A 13,082-nucleotide genomic window follows, 5' to 3' on the forward strand; every position below is an offset into this window, starting at 1 on the left:
GTGTTCGATTTTAACCTGCAAGACTTCTATTCTCGCAACCGTTAGTCCTAGATGCATACTTCCAATTTCAAAAATGTCCAAAATCAGACGCAGAGTTAAGGTATTGAAAGTTTGAAGCAAAAATGAAAACGAGTCAAAAAATACAAAATTTAGCTTTGTTATACGGGGCATAGGTTCCCTAACTTATATTTAGGGAAATAATTATTGTGCGATGAGGTTTTATCAATGAAGTTATCGCACCGATGACTAATTTAATAAGTACATTTTTAGTTGCAGAGTGTAACTGGAGTCCTTTTCAGAAATCAATACCTGTATTTGAAATTATGTCTTTATTTCCTCCTTGGTAATATGATAGTGTTATCCTGGGCGAGCTATTTACATATGAAATATGATATTGCAAAGTAAATTCCCTCGAAGCATAGATAGATTTGTAAAACAGGTAAAACCATTATTTGTAAATTTGCATTATGACAAATGAAGAATCATTTAAGCAATCGAAGTTTCAATTATTTAAACTTAAGGTTTGCAGATGATGTTTACAGTTATAAAATGCCTAATCGAGAACATGACGGCAAGTAGCCGACTTATACAAATACAAATACAAAAGTGACGACCAGCAACAGGCTCTGGGCCCAGCTAGACTGGTCCTAGTCAATTTACAATCCCCAGTGAAGATCAATGGCCCTCTTAAAACTATCTACTCCCTTGCTCATTACCACCTCTTCCGGTAAACTGTTCCAAGGTTCCACTACCCTGCTATAATAAAAAATTTTCCTAATATCCATGTTAGCCTGAGATTTAAATAGCTTAAAACAATGACCCCTTGTCCTGTTTTCAGTGCTAAACTTCAGCCCCGTAACATCTTTCATTTTAATAAATTTAAACAACTGAACCATGTCCCCTCGGTCTCTTCTTTGCTCAAGACTGTACATTTTTAACCTTCTAAGCCTGGAATCATAGTCTGAGTGAGAAAGTCCATTTATTAGCCTTGTTGCTCGCCTTTGAACCCTTTCCAATACATTAATGTCTTTCTTAAGATAAGACCAAAACTGAACAGCATACTCCAAATGAGGTCTTACCAAACTTCTATATAAGGGCAGAAGAACTTCTTTAGATTTGTTTGAAATAGATCTATTGATAAACCCAAGCATCTTATTGGCCTTGTTACTAGCAATGCTGCACTGTTGGCTAAACTTTATATCCTGACTTATTAAGACCCCCAGATCAGTAACTTTGTCTGCCTGACTAATGACTGAACATTACAAATAATAACTTGTACACTTATTTCCATGCCCTAAATGTAGCACTTGACATTGAAATTGCGCTGACTATGAAACTAAAATACGGCGCCTTAACAGAGAGAGAGCAACTGAGCTACAGAAGCAACATATATAGTCAGCCAGAGTCATTTGCATGTGAAATGTGCATTTCCCGATGTTAGAACGGCGGCCAATCAAATGGGCAAGGAATTTCGTCATTTCATGACGTAAGGCACGCACGTGTCTAAGATCGGGAAATACGTTATATACATTGACATTAGCATTTGTGACTTTGCAAGATAAAAGAAAATGGGAATTTAATTAATGCCAAATATATCAAAATAAACGTGAATTATTGATAATATTATTTGGAATTCCCAACAATAATCTCCATCGAAAGATATTATGTACAAACACAAAAAAATTTGATACTTGTGCGACCAAAACTGAAGGAGACATTCGAGTTTAAAGTATTAAGGGACCATACAGAAGATGAGATTCGAACTTCTCACCCTTTCAGAAGAATGATGGGTTGTCGAAGTAAAAAACAAAACAGAAACAAAGTATAAAAAAAATTTCATTGCTATTAAAAAAGAAAGTCAGACGTTATGCCATGATACGCAAAAACACACTACAAAACCTCGATCAATTTGAAAAACCACTCTATGAGCGATTCCACGAAAAGTGGTCCTGACACACTGAATTATTTTTTTCACTCAAATTAAAAACAAATCTTTTTTTTTAGATTAAAAAATATCTACTGTTCTCAATTTGAGCATCAATTTTTTGATAAAAACATTTTTTCTATGAAATTTTGGACATATTTGGTAGCACACAGACAGCACCAAAAAAATGCGTAGTTAAATTTAAAAGCCATATTTTTCTTAATAATTAAATTTTTCTTGAAAAAACTATGAAATAACATTAAAACAAATGTTCTACCATAACTATGAATTAAAAACTTAAAAGTAAGACTTTTATTAACATTTCAACCCTAGAAAATACTCATACCTTTTCTTTCGGTAACACACTTAACGCGTAAAGTAGTCAAGTTTTTCTTCTAACCTAAATTAGCAGGTAAAAAGAAAAATATCTCATATTATAAATTAACTTGATATGTTAGTCATATACCTGAAGTTTCATCTTTCTACATTTGATAGAAAATATTTATTAGAGCTTCATAAACACGTAACGTTTTTGTATGATTTTCTTCAAATGTTGGATCTTTACAATTGAGTGTTAAGGTAAAGCTGTTTTAAATGATTCATCTAAAAATATTGTGTGCTGACTCTAAAACTATGCCTCCGTGAAAAAAATGAAATAATGTTTCATGTATGAATATGAGCTTAAAAAGGGTTGTACTTGAAGAAAAAGAATAGAACCAAAGCGAAAATTAGTTCCATACCCAAACAAAAATTCAAATTGAATATTTGTTATCTATATACATGGTAAAGAGGTGACAGCTGAAAGAAAAGGTAACCTTTTGGTTTAGGCAGAAAAGTATCAGTAAATTGAGAAACATAAAAGTTCAGTCATCAACTGATTTCCTTAACGTAATAAAGGATCCTACACATTCAACTAAAGTATTTTATTCAATTAAGTAGATATTGACTTGAAAATAATCTGTTCAAAAATGTAAAATATACTCCAGGTATCAAAAGAATGAATGTTATGTCAGCCATGAAGGGCAAAATCATGGCATGCAGATGATCCTGCAAAAGATTTGATAGTGAATTTTGATGACAGATCAAATAAAACGATAGTGAATTTTGATGACAGATCAAATAAAACAAAGGTTGTTACTGAGCTACAAGTAGGTGACTGGTGTTATGTGGTCTTGAATTTTACCTATCCACATAACTTACCACAAAGGTTACCATCTCTCCAAAGAGGATGGCCCATTCCCCTGGAGTTCGACAGAGCAATTCTTCGCACCCCAAATGGCTTAAAAAAAAAAAAAAAACTCTATAAAATGAATACCTCAAAAATATTAAATGGCGCAGTCTGAGTCAAACGAACAAAGCGCCTTTGCCTCTGAAAAAATACAAGAAAAATTTACTACAAAAAGAGAAGGAAATAACACCTAGAGTACCGGTGAGAATTCTAACCCAGAACCTCCGGCATACGAAGCGATGCGTCCACCCACAAAGAAGCACGGAGACATCCATGCAATGGGACTCATAATTACTCAAGGAAGTCTCCTTGGGACTTTACACACTTGTCTAAGGCTGACATTTCTGGAGGCGTTCCTCTTTCGGAATAAAGTTTAACTCATCCGTAGTTGCAGACACAATGTTCTCTCTTGTCTGGAATCGCGTTCCTTTCAATAGCTTCATGATTTTTGGAAACAACCAGGAGTTGCAGAAGGCAATATCAGGAGAGTGAAGCGCTTATTGATGATCCACAAAAGTCTGTTTTTTTTTCCCCGAAAAAACCTAAATCAAGTGTGCGAGGAATGAACTGGAACAATGTCCCTGAAAGCTGTTGCTTCCGAATGGTTTCCACTTGAATGCCGCCCAGTTTTCGGCCAAATGTGATGCAGTTGCAGTAGCGCTACTTCAATCGCTCTGACATTTTCCTGGTAATAGAAAAACCGGCGAGAGCACCACACACTACCTCACCCAAACGCTGCTTGTCAGTGACGCATGTACAAGAAGGTTAAAGCACAACTCATAAGACCTTGTTTATATGAATCGCTGATGTAAGAGAGCACGTTGTTCAACTCCATCTGGGAGAGCTTTAACATTGAGCGAGATCATTTCCTCCTAGGGGGGGGGGAATCAGAGAAAGATAATTGTTATGTGAGCGAAGTTGAGCTACCTCCGTAAAAGCAACGCTGTTTCTAAGATTTTGAATCAGTATGAGGTTCATTCAAAATAAAAAAAAAATCAGTGTAATGTTTTCCTTGAATACTAAAACTTGGGCACATACATAATATGCTATAATATTACCTCTATTTTATCTATAGCCATGTTCGCAGCTTGCGGTCCACTTATCAAGACCTCATCGACATTAAAGATAATGTCAGACTTGGTTCCGAATGTCAGTACTGCGGCGCGTGTGCCAGCTACAGTAAAGTAGAAAAAACTACATTTTACATTTTTGAAAAACTAAACTTTAACGCAAAATTTAAGATTTTAAGCTATCTCATTCGGCAGTGAGACAAGCTATAACATAAGTAAGTTGAACATTTTTTATGCTTTTCGGTGATTCTTATTAATCTTATATTAGTTATTCATAGGGTTAAATATGAATGAGAAATTACTTGGATTTTCGCCATTCCGGACTCCAAACTGGTTCAGTAAAAACTTGACGAACTTTTTCCCAATTCTGAAATCCTTTGGGTCAATGCTGCTGGAACGATCGAACAAAATCACGAGCTCTAGACCCTCCTTTATCGATGAAGTGTCAAGCAGCCTACCTTGCGAAGCAACACCTGATGGAAATAAACTATCAGTCAGTAATTAGTATTTCTCTTGTTAAAATCGTCATTTAAAATCAAAATGTGACTGTTGAAGGTGGTCCCGAAGAAACTTCCCCTAAATATGAAGCAGTAGCGGCCTATGAGCAGAACGAATACAATCAAAATTGAAAACGTGGTTGTTTGCCCCAACTAGTTTTTTTTTTTTTTTTTTCCAAGTCAAATAAACTAAAAATATGAGGTGGCACTAAGTTAGCCGGGGGACTCAAAGATACCCTGAATGACTAATCAAATTGTAATATTACTGGCATAATGCGCAATATTTAGATGATGGCAGAATCTCACAAAATATGATCGAAAGTTAGACATCTTTCACTGGAAACTTTTTGAAAATGACGTCCTAAAAACGTGACTTTAGGTTTTGTTTAGAATAACAGGAATATAATAATCTTAGGTGAAAGAGAGGACGGAGGAGGTTGTGAATCAAAAACAATTACTTTTCATGTAAATTGGAAAGGCCTACCTAGGCATTTTACTGATTATAAAACTTTCGTTTGAATGTAATGATTGTGATTGTACAATATGAATGTAATGATCGCATTATTTATTAGAGTAGTGAAAAAGTGATTTTCTGAAATGAACATAAAATTCATTCGGTCTTAATGAAAATTCAGTAATGAATGACCAATCGAAGCAATTGCTTGAATCAGATTTTGGACCATAGGTATAAGCAGTAAATTACCGACCATTTAAGACTCTTCTTCTCTTACTCTTTTTGTCCCTTTCCTGAAAATATAGTGTCATTTTTTTCCAAAAAGGAAATTTTTCAAAAAAGTTGTTAAAAATCCATTGCTAACTTTATCTTCGAAAGAAAATTTTTTCAATTTCATTGTTGCCTTTGCTATAGTTAACCTTTTACAGGCTAGTCCCGCGGGACTACACTTTGAGAAACTCTGTTCTACAGTCAGGGGCAGACACAGAAAAATCTTTCGGAGGATGCCCGGGAAATTGAATAGCACTCCCCTCCTCAGTACAATATTTTCATAACTTTTATTTTTATATGTGTGTTTTTTTTTATTTATTTATTTTTTAGGATCCCTACAGGCTAATGAATCTACTTTTAAGTACATAAATATTATGCACAAATATACTTTCAATGTGGACGTAAGATATCTTTAACGTTTCAAGCCAATTAAATACTAAACCCAGTATAATACAGGGCTCCCACTCTTCCATCAGGCCGACATTTTTACCGATATAGGACCACTTCACACCAGTGGTGCAATAAGAAATATTTCATAGTGGAAAGAGTTTCGCTTATAAACATACATACACACACATATATACACTGGTGTCCAAAAGTTAAGCATAATTCATAAAATACGAGAAAAATCTGTAAATTTTCGTAAAATTATATAAAGTTACTTATGGAGATTCATTGGTTGAAGAAGAAACAATATGTTAATGCAAAATAGTATAGTCGATGGTGCCATGCGCGAATTAGGTGCGCGTTTCGGAACTTGGATAAAACAGCTCGCACGCTTTAGAGAGTTCAGGCGCGTTTCATGCAATTGCTGTACCAAGAAACATTGGATCTAGTGAAACAGAACTAATAATAGCACAAAGACGCCAATTGGACATGTTTGCGAAAGGAAGAATCGTTGGAATGCTAAAATCTGGACGATCACAAACTTAAGTGTCACGTATTCTTAATGTGCCTCAGTGTGTAATCTCGAGACTGTGGCAGAGGTTTTCAAATACGGGAGATGTTACCCGCCGACCAGTACCAGGTCGACCAAGAGTCGCAACCGCAAGCCAAGATCGTTTTCTGGCAATTTCTGCACGACGTCATAGGGACAGTTGTGCCAGAGAACTGGGTTCGGCGCTCAGTGCCGGTCACAGGAATAACAATTTCGAGGCAAACTATTTACAGGAGACTCAATGCCAGAAGACCAGCAGTTTTGCATTCCTTTCACATCAGCGCATAAACGCGCTCGTTTAAACTGGGGCTTGCAACATCGGCATTGGAGTCCGGGACAGTGGGCTAATGTGATGTTCAGTGATGAGTCCCGCTTTACTCTACAGGGGGATTCTCGTCAGGTAACAATCTGGAGAGAAAAGGGGACTCGTTTCCAACCGCAAAACATAAGAGAAAGACATCACTTTGCGTCAGCAGGAGTAATGGTGTGGGTGGGTATTATGTTGGATGGCCGCACCGACCTCCATATTTTTGAAATAGGCTCAGTCACTGGTCAAAGATACAGAGACGAGGTTCTTGAGCCTTATGTTCGCTTGTTTCGAGGTGCTGTTGGTCCTGAGTTCATATTCATGGACGATAACGCGCCATGTCACCGAACAGCTGTGGTCGATGACTTCCTCGAATCAGAAAATATCCAGCGAATGACGTGACCTGAGAACTCCCCTGATCTGAACCCTATCGAGCATGTCTGGGATATGCTCGGGAGACAACTTGCAGTCCGTTCGCCCCCGCCAAGCTCCGCTCCGGAGCTAAAAAGAGCGCTTCAGTATGCTTGAAACTGTTTAAGCCCACAACTCATCCACCACCTCATAGAAAGTATGAGTAATCGTTGTGCAGCGTGCCTGGCAGTCAGAGGTGGCCATACACACTATTGAACTTCAGCATCATCTTTTAAAGAAAATTTTTTGTGCAAAGAGTAAACTCCTCATATGCCTAATTTTCATTTAAACAATTTTTTTAGGATGATAAAAGTAAATATTACCGTTTTCTTTAGTAGTTTCCTTATTTTGTAACCGTGTTGCACTCGCATACCACGTTTCCCCCTATTTCGATGTATATTTCTCACATTACTCACATGAATAACAATTATGCTTAACTTTTGGACACCAGTGTACAGTCGGACATCGTTACATACGGTCACTCTTCGTGACTTTGCGAAATGACCTTTCATCGGGTGTCCTTATAACCAATTCATTTGCATTTGTCAATAAATAAGCATCACGTATATAAATAGAAAATTCTTTGTCAAATCTAATATCTACCAAATTATCAGTTTATTAGGTTTTAGCTTTTTAGCAAATGCCCGTTCATTAAATGTCGAATTCGAAAGGTTCGTCAAATCCTAAAAAACAAGGCCCTTTTGTTAATATTTAGGCCTTTAAATATGACCTTTAGAGCGGACTCTACGAACAACACTTGAAAATAGGGCCTCTAATACATTTGAGGCCCTATACCGAGATACTGTACAATGAGCGGTTTTAATTAGGAATATTGTAGCGGATCCACAGGGGGCGACTAGGGCAATACCCCCCCCTCCCCCCCAAAGGTTTGTAAATTCAAAAAAAATTCCATTAGCAGACCACAGAACTCCCCTCCCCTCCTCCCCCTCCCACATCACAAAAATCACCTCCAGTTGAGCTTTTAGAACAAATTCCAAAAATCTTCAACGAAGAACCTCCTCTCCCTCTTGTCATCGTTAGATCATCTAAATTTTTCTGCTCTTGGAGCTGAAAACTTCAAAAAAAATCCCCCCCCCCCTGAGAAGATTCTTTGAACCAATCCCTTCCCCTAACGTTGGCAAAGTCGGATTATACAATCGCGTTTTTAACATAATCTCTCTTCCTAACATCACAAAAAAACGTGGAAAATTGTGTTTCTGGAACTTCAATATCAACGCATTTCCGGGGGAGAGTTCTGAACCCCATGCTTTCGATTTTAGAAACTTTCCGGGGAAAAGTCTTCATCCCATACCGTCATTAAGAATTGCCTAAAATTGTATTTTAGAAATTACAATATTAAAAACGTGAGGGAGAGTTTCTCATCTGCATCGCTTCTCTTAACGCTGCCAAAGATGGCCAACAATAGCTTCTTTAAGACTATTTTTTTAGCAATTTCCGAAGGAAGGTCCTCCAGCCTCCGGTTACCGAAGTTCGTCCAAAATTACGTTTTTGGACTTCAATTTCAAAAATTTTAAGGATCAAATTTCCAAATCCCGTCCCTTCTCCGAACGTCATAAAAGATGGCCTCCAATTGCGTTTGCCATACGCGTTTTTCTTTTTTGATGTTTTAATTTTTCATTCTTTGCACTCAAGGCACTCGGAACATTCAATTAAACTCTTTTTATCACAAATATTCTTGAAAATAAAAAATAAGACATGCTTCAGTTTTTAAACTTTTTAAAAATATTTTAGTTAGTCCTAAATACAATATTCATTAATCATTCGCCCTTCCCAAGAGGATCGTCTGGATCCGCCATTGCACGAGGGCAAGGTTATTGAATAAATCCATATCTCATTTGAGTTTTATAAATACATTTATATTTTAACTGTAAAATATTACATGATTAAGAAAATCATAGCTTCATAACATATAAGTTTTACTGAAGAATTCAGAAACTATTTTTGTGTGAATTTCAAAGCAGTTGCCGATTTTTTTTTTTAAAGCCATGGTACAGTTGAGATGACATGTTGATACTACATGCCAATTCCATTTAGTATCATGGTTTTGCCAAGAAGCTATCATATGATTTCTTTCATTTTGCATATTTTATAAGCTGAAAAAGAAATCTATTATTTCGCAAATAACTTCTTGCATCGAAATGACTCTTTTAGGCACGCCTACACATTTTTTTTTTTGTGAAAAGTTAATTATTGGATCTATTATCAAAGAAGAATTAGTGGAAAAATCGCGGTATTACGTTCCTTTGAATTCGAAACCAGTGAGTTAAATGCATTCTGCTTCTCCTATGACTCCAGTATTACTTCTTTAGCAAAATTCTTCCTTGCAAAAATACTTTTGTCAAAATATACGGTGTTTGTTTTGTGTTCCTCTTAAATAACTATAAAAAAATGCTATAAAGAATTCAATTTAAAAACAACTAATTATGTAGTTTAATTAATTCATCCTTTAAGGGGCCGGCGCCCTGCTCCCCCCCCCCACAAAAAAAATCCGCTACTGTGTGCAATTAAAAAAAATCCCTTCTCCTGATCACCGCAGCCTCCTAAGGGATAGAAAAACAAGCAATAGTGCCAGTGGTGGATCCACCGGGGAGGGGGTGGGGCGGTCCCCCCCCCCCCCAAATTTTGTAAATTATTGTGTTTTCGAAAATATACCCATAAATTTCAAAAAAAAATCGTGGTGGGAGGATCTCCAAGCCTCCCTTCTTATTATTAACCACCAAATAGTCTAAAAATGCGTTCTTAACAAAAATTTTCAGGGGAGCGCTTGCGAGCACTCCTACTTATGCATGCATATTAAACAACTCAACCAACAAATAAATTCATGCTATATTCAAATTTTATTTACAAATGCAGTTTTAGTATTTCTATATTTTTGGTACGAAAACTTGTAAAAAGAAATGCCATCTTCTTGATACTGCAACATTTCTTTTATAAGGAAACTAGTACAATGGCTACTGAAAATATTTCAGGAGTCCTCAAACGAATCAAAAGTTGAAGGGTTGAATTTGGATAATAGATACAGAATATTAGTGGAAATTCTTCCCCCCCCCCCTGATTTTTTATGCTTGTGGTACTCGAAACAATTGTAACTTTTATTCGAACTCTTTGAACGATATACATTATTCACAAGAAAAAAAAAATCATGCTTCATTTCGTAAAACTTTTTTTAAATTTTATTTTCATTAGTCACCCCCCACCCCCACCCCCCATAATACATTACTCATTCGCCCCTTCCAACAAGATCGTTTGGATCCGCCACTGAATAGATATGTCCGTAAAACACATGTTTTGTATCAAAATAATTTTTTTACCATTGTCACACTAAAAAGTTTGCCTACACTTTGAAGCTTTTTTTTTTTTTTGCTTCTAGTAACCGATTAAAAGCATGATTCCTTTCTTGGGAAAATAAGTTGAATCGTTTTTTCTTCCACTTCAAATGTGTCCAATTTCCGCCCCCAAAATAGTGCCGCCCGGGGTGGAGCGCCCCTCCGCTGCAACTACGTCACACCTCTCCCCCCCCCCCCCCGAACTCAGTCTTAAATCAGCCTATGTAGCTTATTTCAGACAACAGATCAGATTTAAACCAAGCCTGCTCAGTCGGAGTTGAAATGAAAGACTTCAACTCTCTGTCGGAATTTTAAATCCTCTGACTCCGTCTTACCCCAAAGTCAACACGACTGGGATTCCACGACTCCGCCTCTCAACAATAGTCATGGTGGGGAAAAAGGGGCTGCAGACTTGGAGGGAAAGTGACCGACTCCAATCGGGACCGCCGCGAAAGTAGACGGAGAGCAGCTCTGCTCAAAGACCCTGAGCTCTGCTGCCCTCCCCCCAGAAGTACCAGAGGGCCCGAAGAAGCAGCTTCCCCCGATTGCGTAATAATAATTTGGTTTGAAATTTTTTGTTTTGCGCTTCCTCCCTGCAGCAGAGTGGCGCAGTGGAAGCGTGCTGGGCCCATAACCCAGAGGTCCGTGGATCGAAACCACGCTCTGCTAGTTCCATTTTAGGATGTACTGTAGAACCCCAGTTTTTTCCGTATGAATTGTGACCGAATCCCATTCGGCTAGTGCGATATTAATTAATCTATTTTTGATTAATTGCTGCATGTATGTTGGAAATGGGAAAAAAAACCTGCTTTATGAAAAATAACTCTTTGTTAATCAAATAAAAAATCAACACTTTTCCAGAAGTGCTGCCTGTAAAATAAAAGCAAATAATGGTAGAACTGTGCTATGAGACGGTGATTTTTTCATCATCCAAATAATGTTCGCGCTGCGTGTAAAGCCCTGGAGGGAAAGACAAAATTGTACTAGTAGACAGACTCGTTATTTTGCTAATCGCAGATAGTTAATAGTCATTTCTTTTACTGTAATTCTGATTCAGAGAATCAACGATTCGGATGGTTTTAGTTCGGCAAATTGAAGTTCTACTGCATTTGCAAATTACTTTGTAAGCGTTTCTTAGTTTGTCAGAAAATGCGTTGGCAAACAAGGATTTTTTTTCAGAAGACTTTCTTAGCGAATTTGAAACACACACTATAAATAAGCGAAAGTTGTATGCACACTTACTTTCAATAACTCGCACTAAAGTCCGGTTTCCTTTCGATCCTTTACCAGTTAGCTATTTATTAGCTATTAATTAGTTATTTAAGTTTATTTATTCATATTACAGATCATAAATTTATGTTCTTATAAATTTCACACCATTTTACAGCAACATACAGAATAATAGTAACAGCAATCATAACTAACATTGACGTTGTTTTTCTTTCTCATTAATTTTGTCACATTTTAATTTATCATGATGTTTTTGGATAATTGGGGAAGATAAAAGGTCCACCTCCTCCCTTTACTCTCAAAAAACGGGGAGGAAAAAAAATCAGAACTTCAGAACAAAAATATTATTATTTTCAAATTGTTTGAAATACTTACTATCCGACGAGTAGTTTCCCATTTCTGTTATGAAATCATTTTTCATGCGATCCGCAATGCTGGATAACGGCTCAGATTCTTCTACAAAGGGAAAATTAATATGTTCAATATTAAGAGTACATAAAATTAAATGATTTCATCTGTAGCAGGAGATGCCTATCCTTCTCAATGGGTGCGATAACGCACCCCCTACCTTTCAATAACTACGAAGCACTCCCCCGAAAAGAGAACACTCCCTACAATAAAATCAAAATCCTCTCAAATCCCCCTCCTCTTTTTAATGACGCGATATGCACGACCATGTCCCCCCCCCCCGGCTTCCCCGTCTGCAGTCTAAGAAATGCTATCTTAGTTGTTGCATTTGCTCTAAATAAATGCATCTGCTATGATATTCTACTTTTGTTTCTCTTTTTTAACACATTCTAATTTTCATATTATTTTTGTTTTTCAATACTATTGAAATCTAATCTTAAATATATTTAAAAGTACATAAATCTCTACTCGATTTCTGCCCTTGAAGAAAAGGTAGGGAGATGTGAACTTTCCATCTCCCTATCTGCCACACAGTTATTTTATTGCAATTAAGGAGTGGGGGGTCGTTGAAAGGTCGGTTGGGGGGGGGGGTCGTCTCCCAAGCTCTCTCGACTACGCCCTACTTTACAATTTAATTTTCCGATACAAATCAAAAGAACACGGTATCAGAAACTTTTTTATAAACCTTATAATTCAGTTAAAATTTCTTTATTCTGAACAGGAGCACATTGAACTCGAATTTTTGAAAGGGGGCAATTCTTAATTTACCAAATGAAATTCCTAAATTAGTGAATGATGAAACATGAGCATACACACATGCCCACCTCTAATGAGAACATATTCTATGCATCAATAATAATAACACAATACCTGCAATTTAAAAAGAAACGAGCTGATGTGTGCATCACATAACTTCCTTTTACTCCAATTTAATGTCATTTCCCCATTATTGGCAATTTTAATGTGATTCAATAGTTTACTCTCTAAATATCACCAAGA

The 13,082-nt window shown here is 36.8% G+C and overlaps 1 protein-coding gene across 1 annotated transcript in view; it reads right to left on the minus strand.

Moving 5' to 3' along the window:
• Positions 1 to 13,082, minus strand: part of LOC129234609 (complement factor B-like) — a 45,868-nt gene that overhangs the window by 23,415 nt on the left and 9,371 nt on the right. Inside the window, exons 4-6 of the mRNA XM_054868638.1 lie at positions 12,051 to 12,131; positions 4,525 to 4,695; positions 4,211 to 4,326 (exon numbers count right to left, since the gene is read on the minus strand). Coding sequence (XP_054724613.1) covers positions 4,211 to 4,326; positions 4,525 to 4,695; positions 12,051 to 12,131 — 368 coding nt within the window. The remainder of the gene's footprint in view (positions 1 to 4,210; positions 4,327 to 4,524; positions 4,696 to 12,050; positions 12,132 to 13,082) is intronic.

Source organism: Uloborus diversus, chromosome 1 (genome assembly GCF_026930045.1).
Source record: "Uloborus diversus isolate 005 chromosome 1, Udiv.v.3.1, whole genome shotgun sequence".
NCBI classification, from domain to species: domain Eukaryota; kingdom Metazoa; phylum Arthropoda; class Arachnida; order Araneae; family Uloboridae; genus Uloborus; species Uloborus diversus.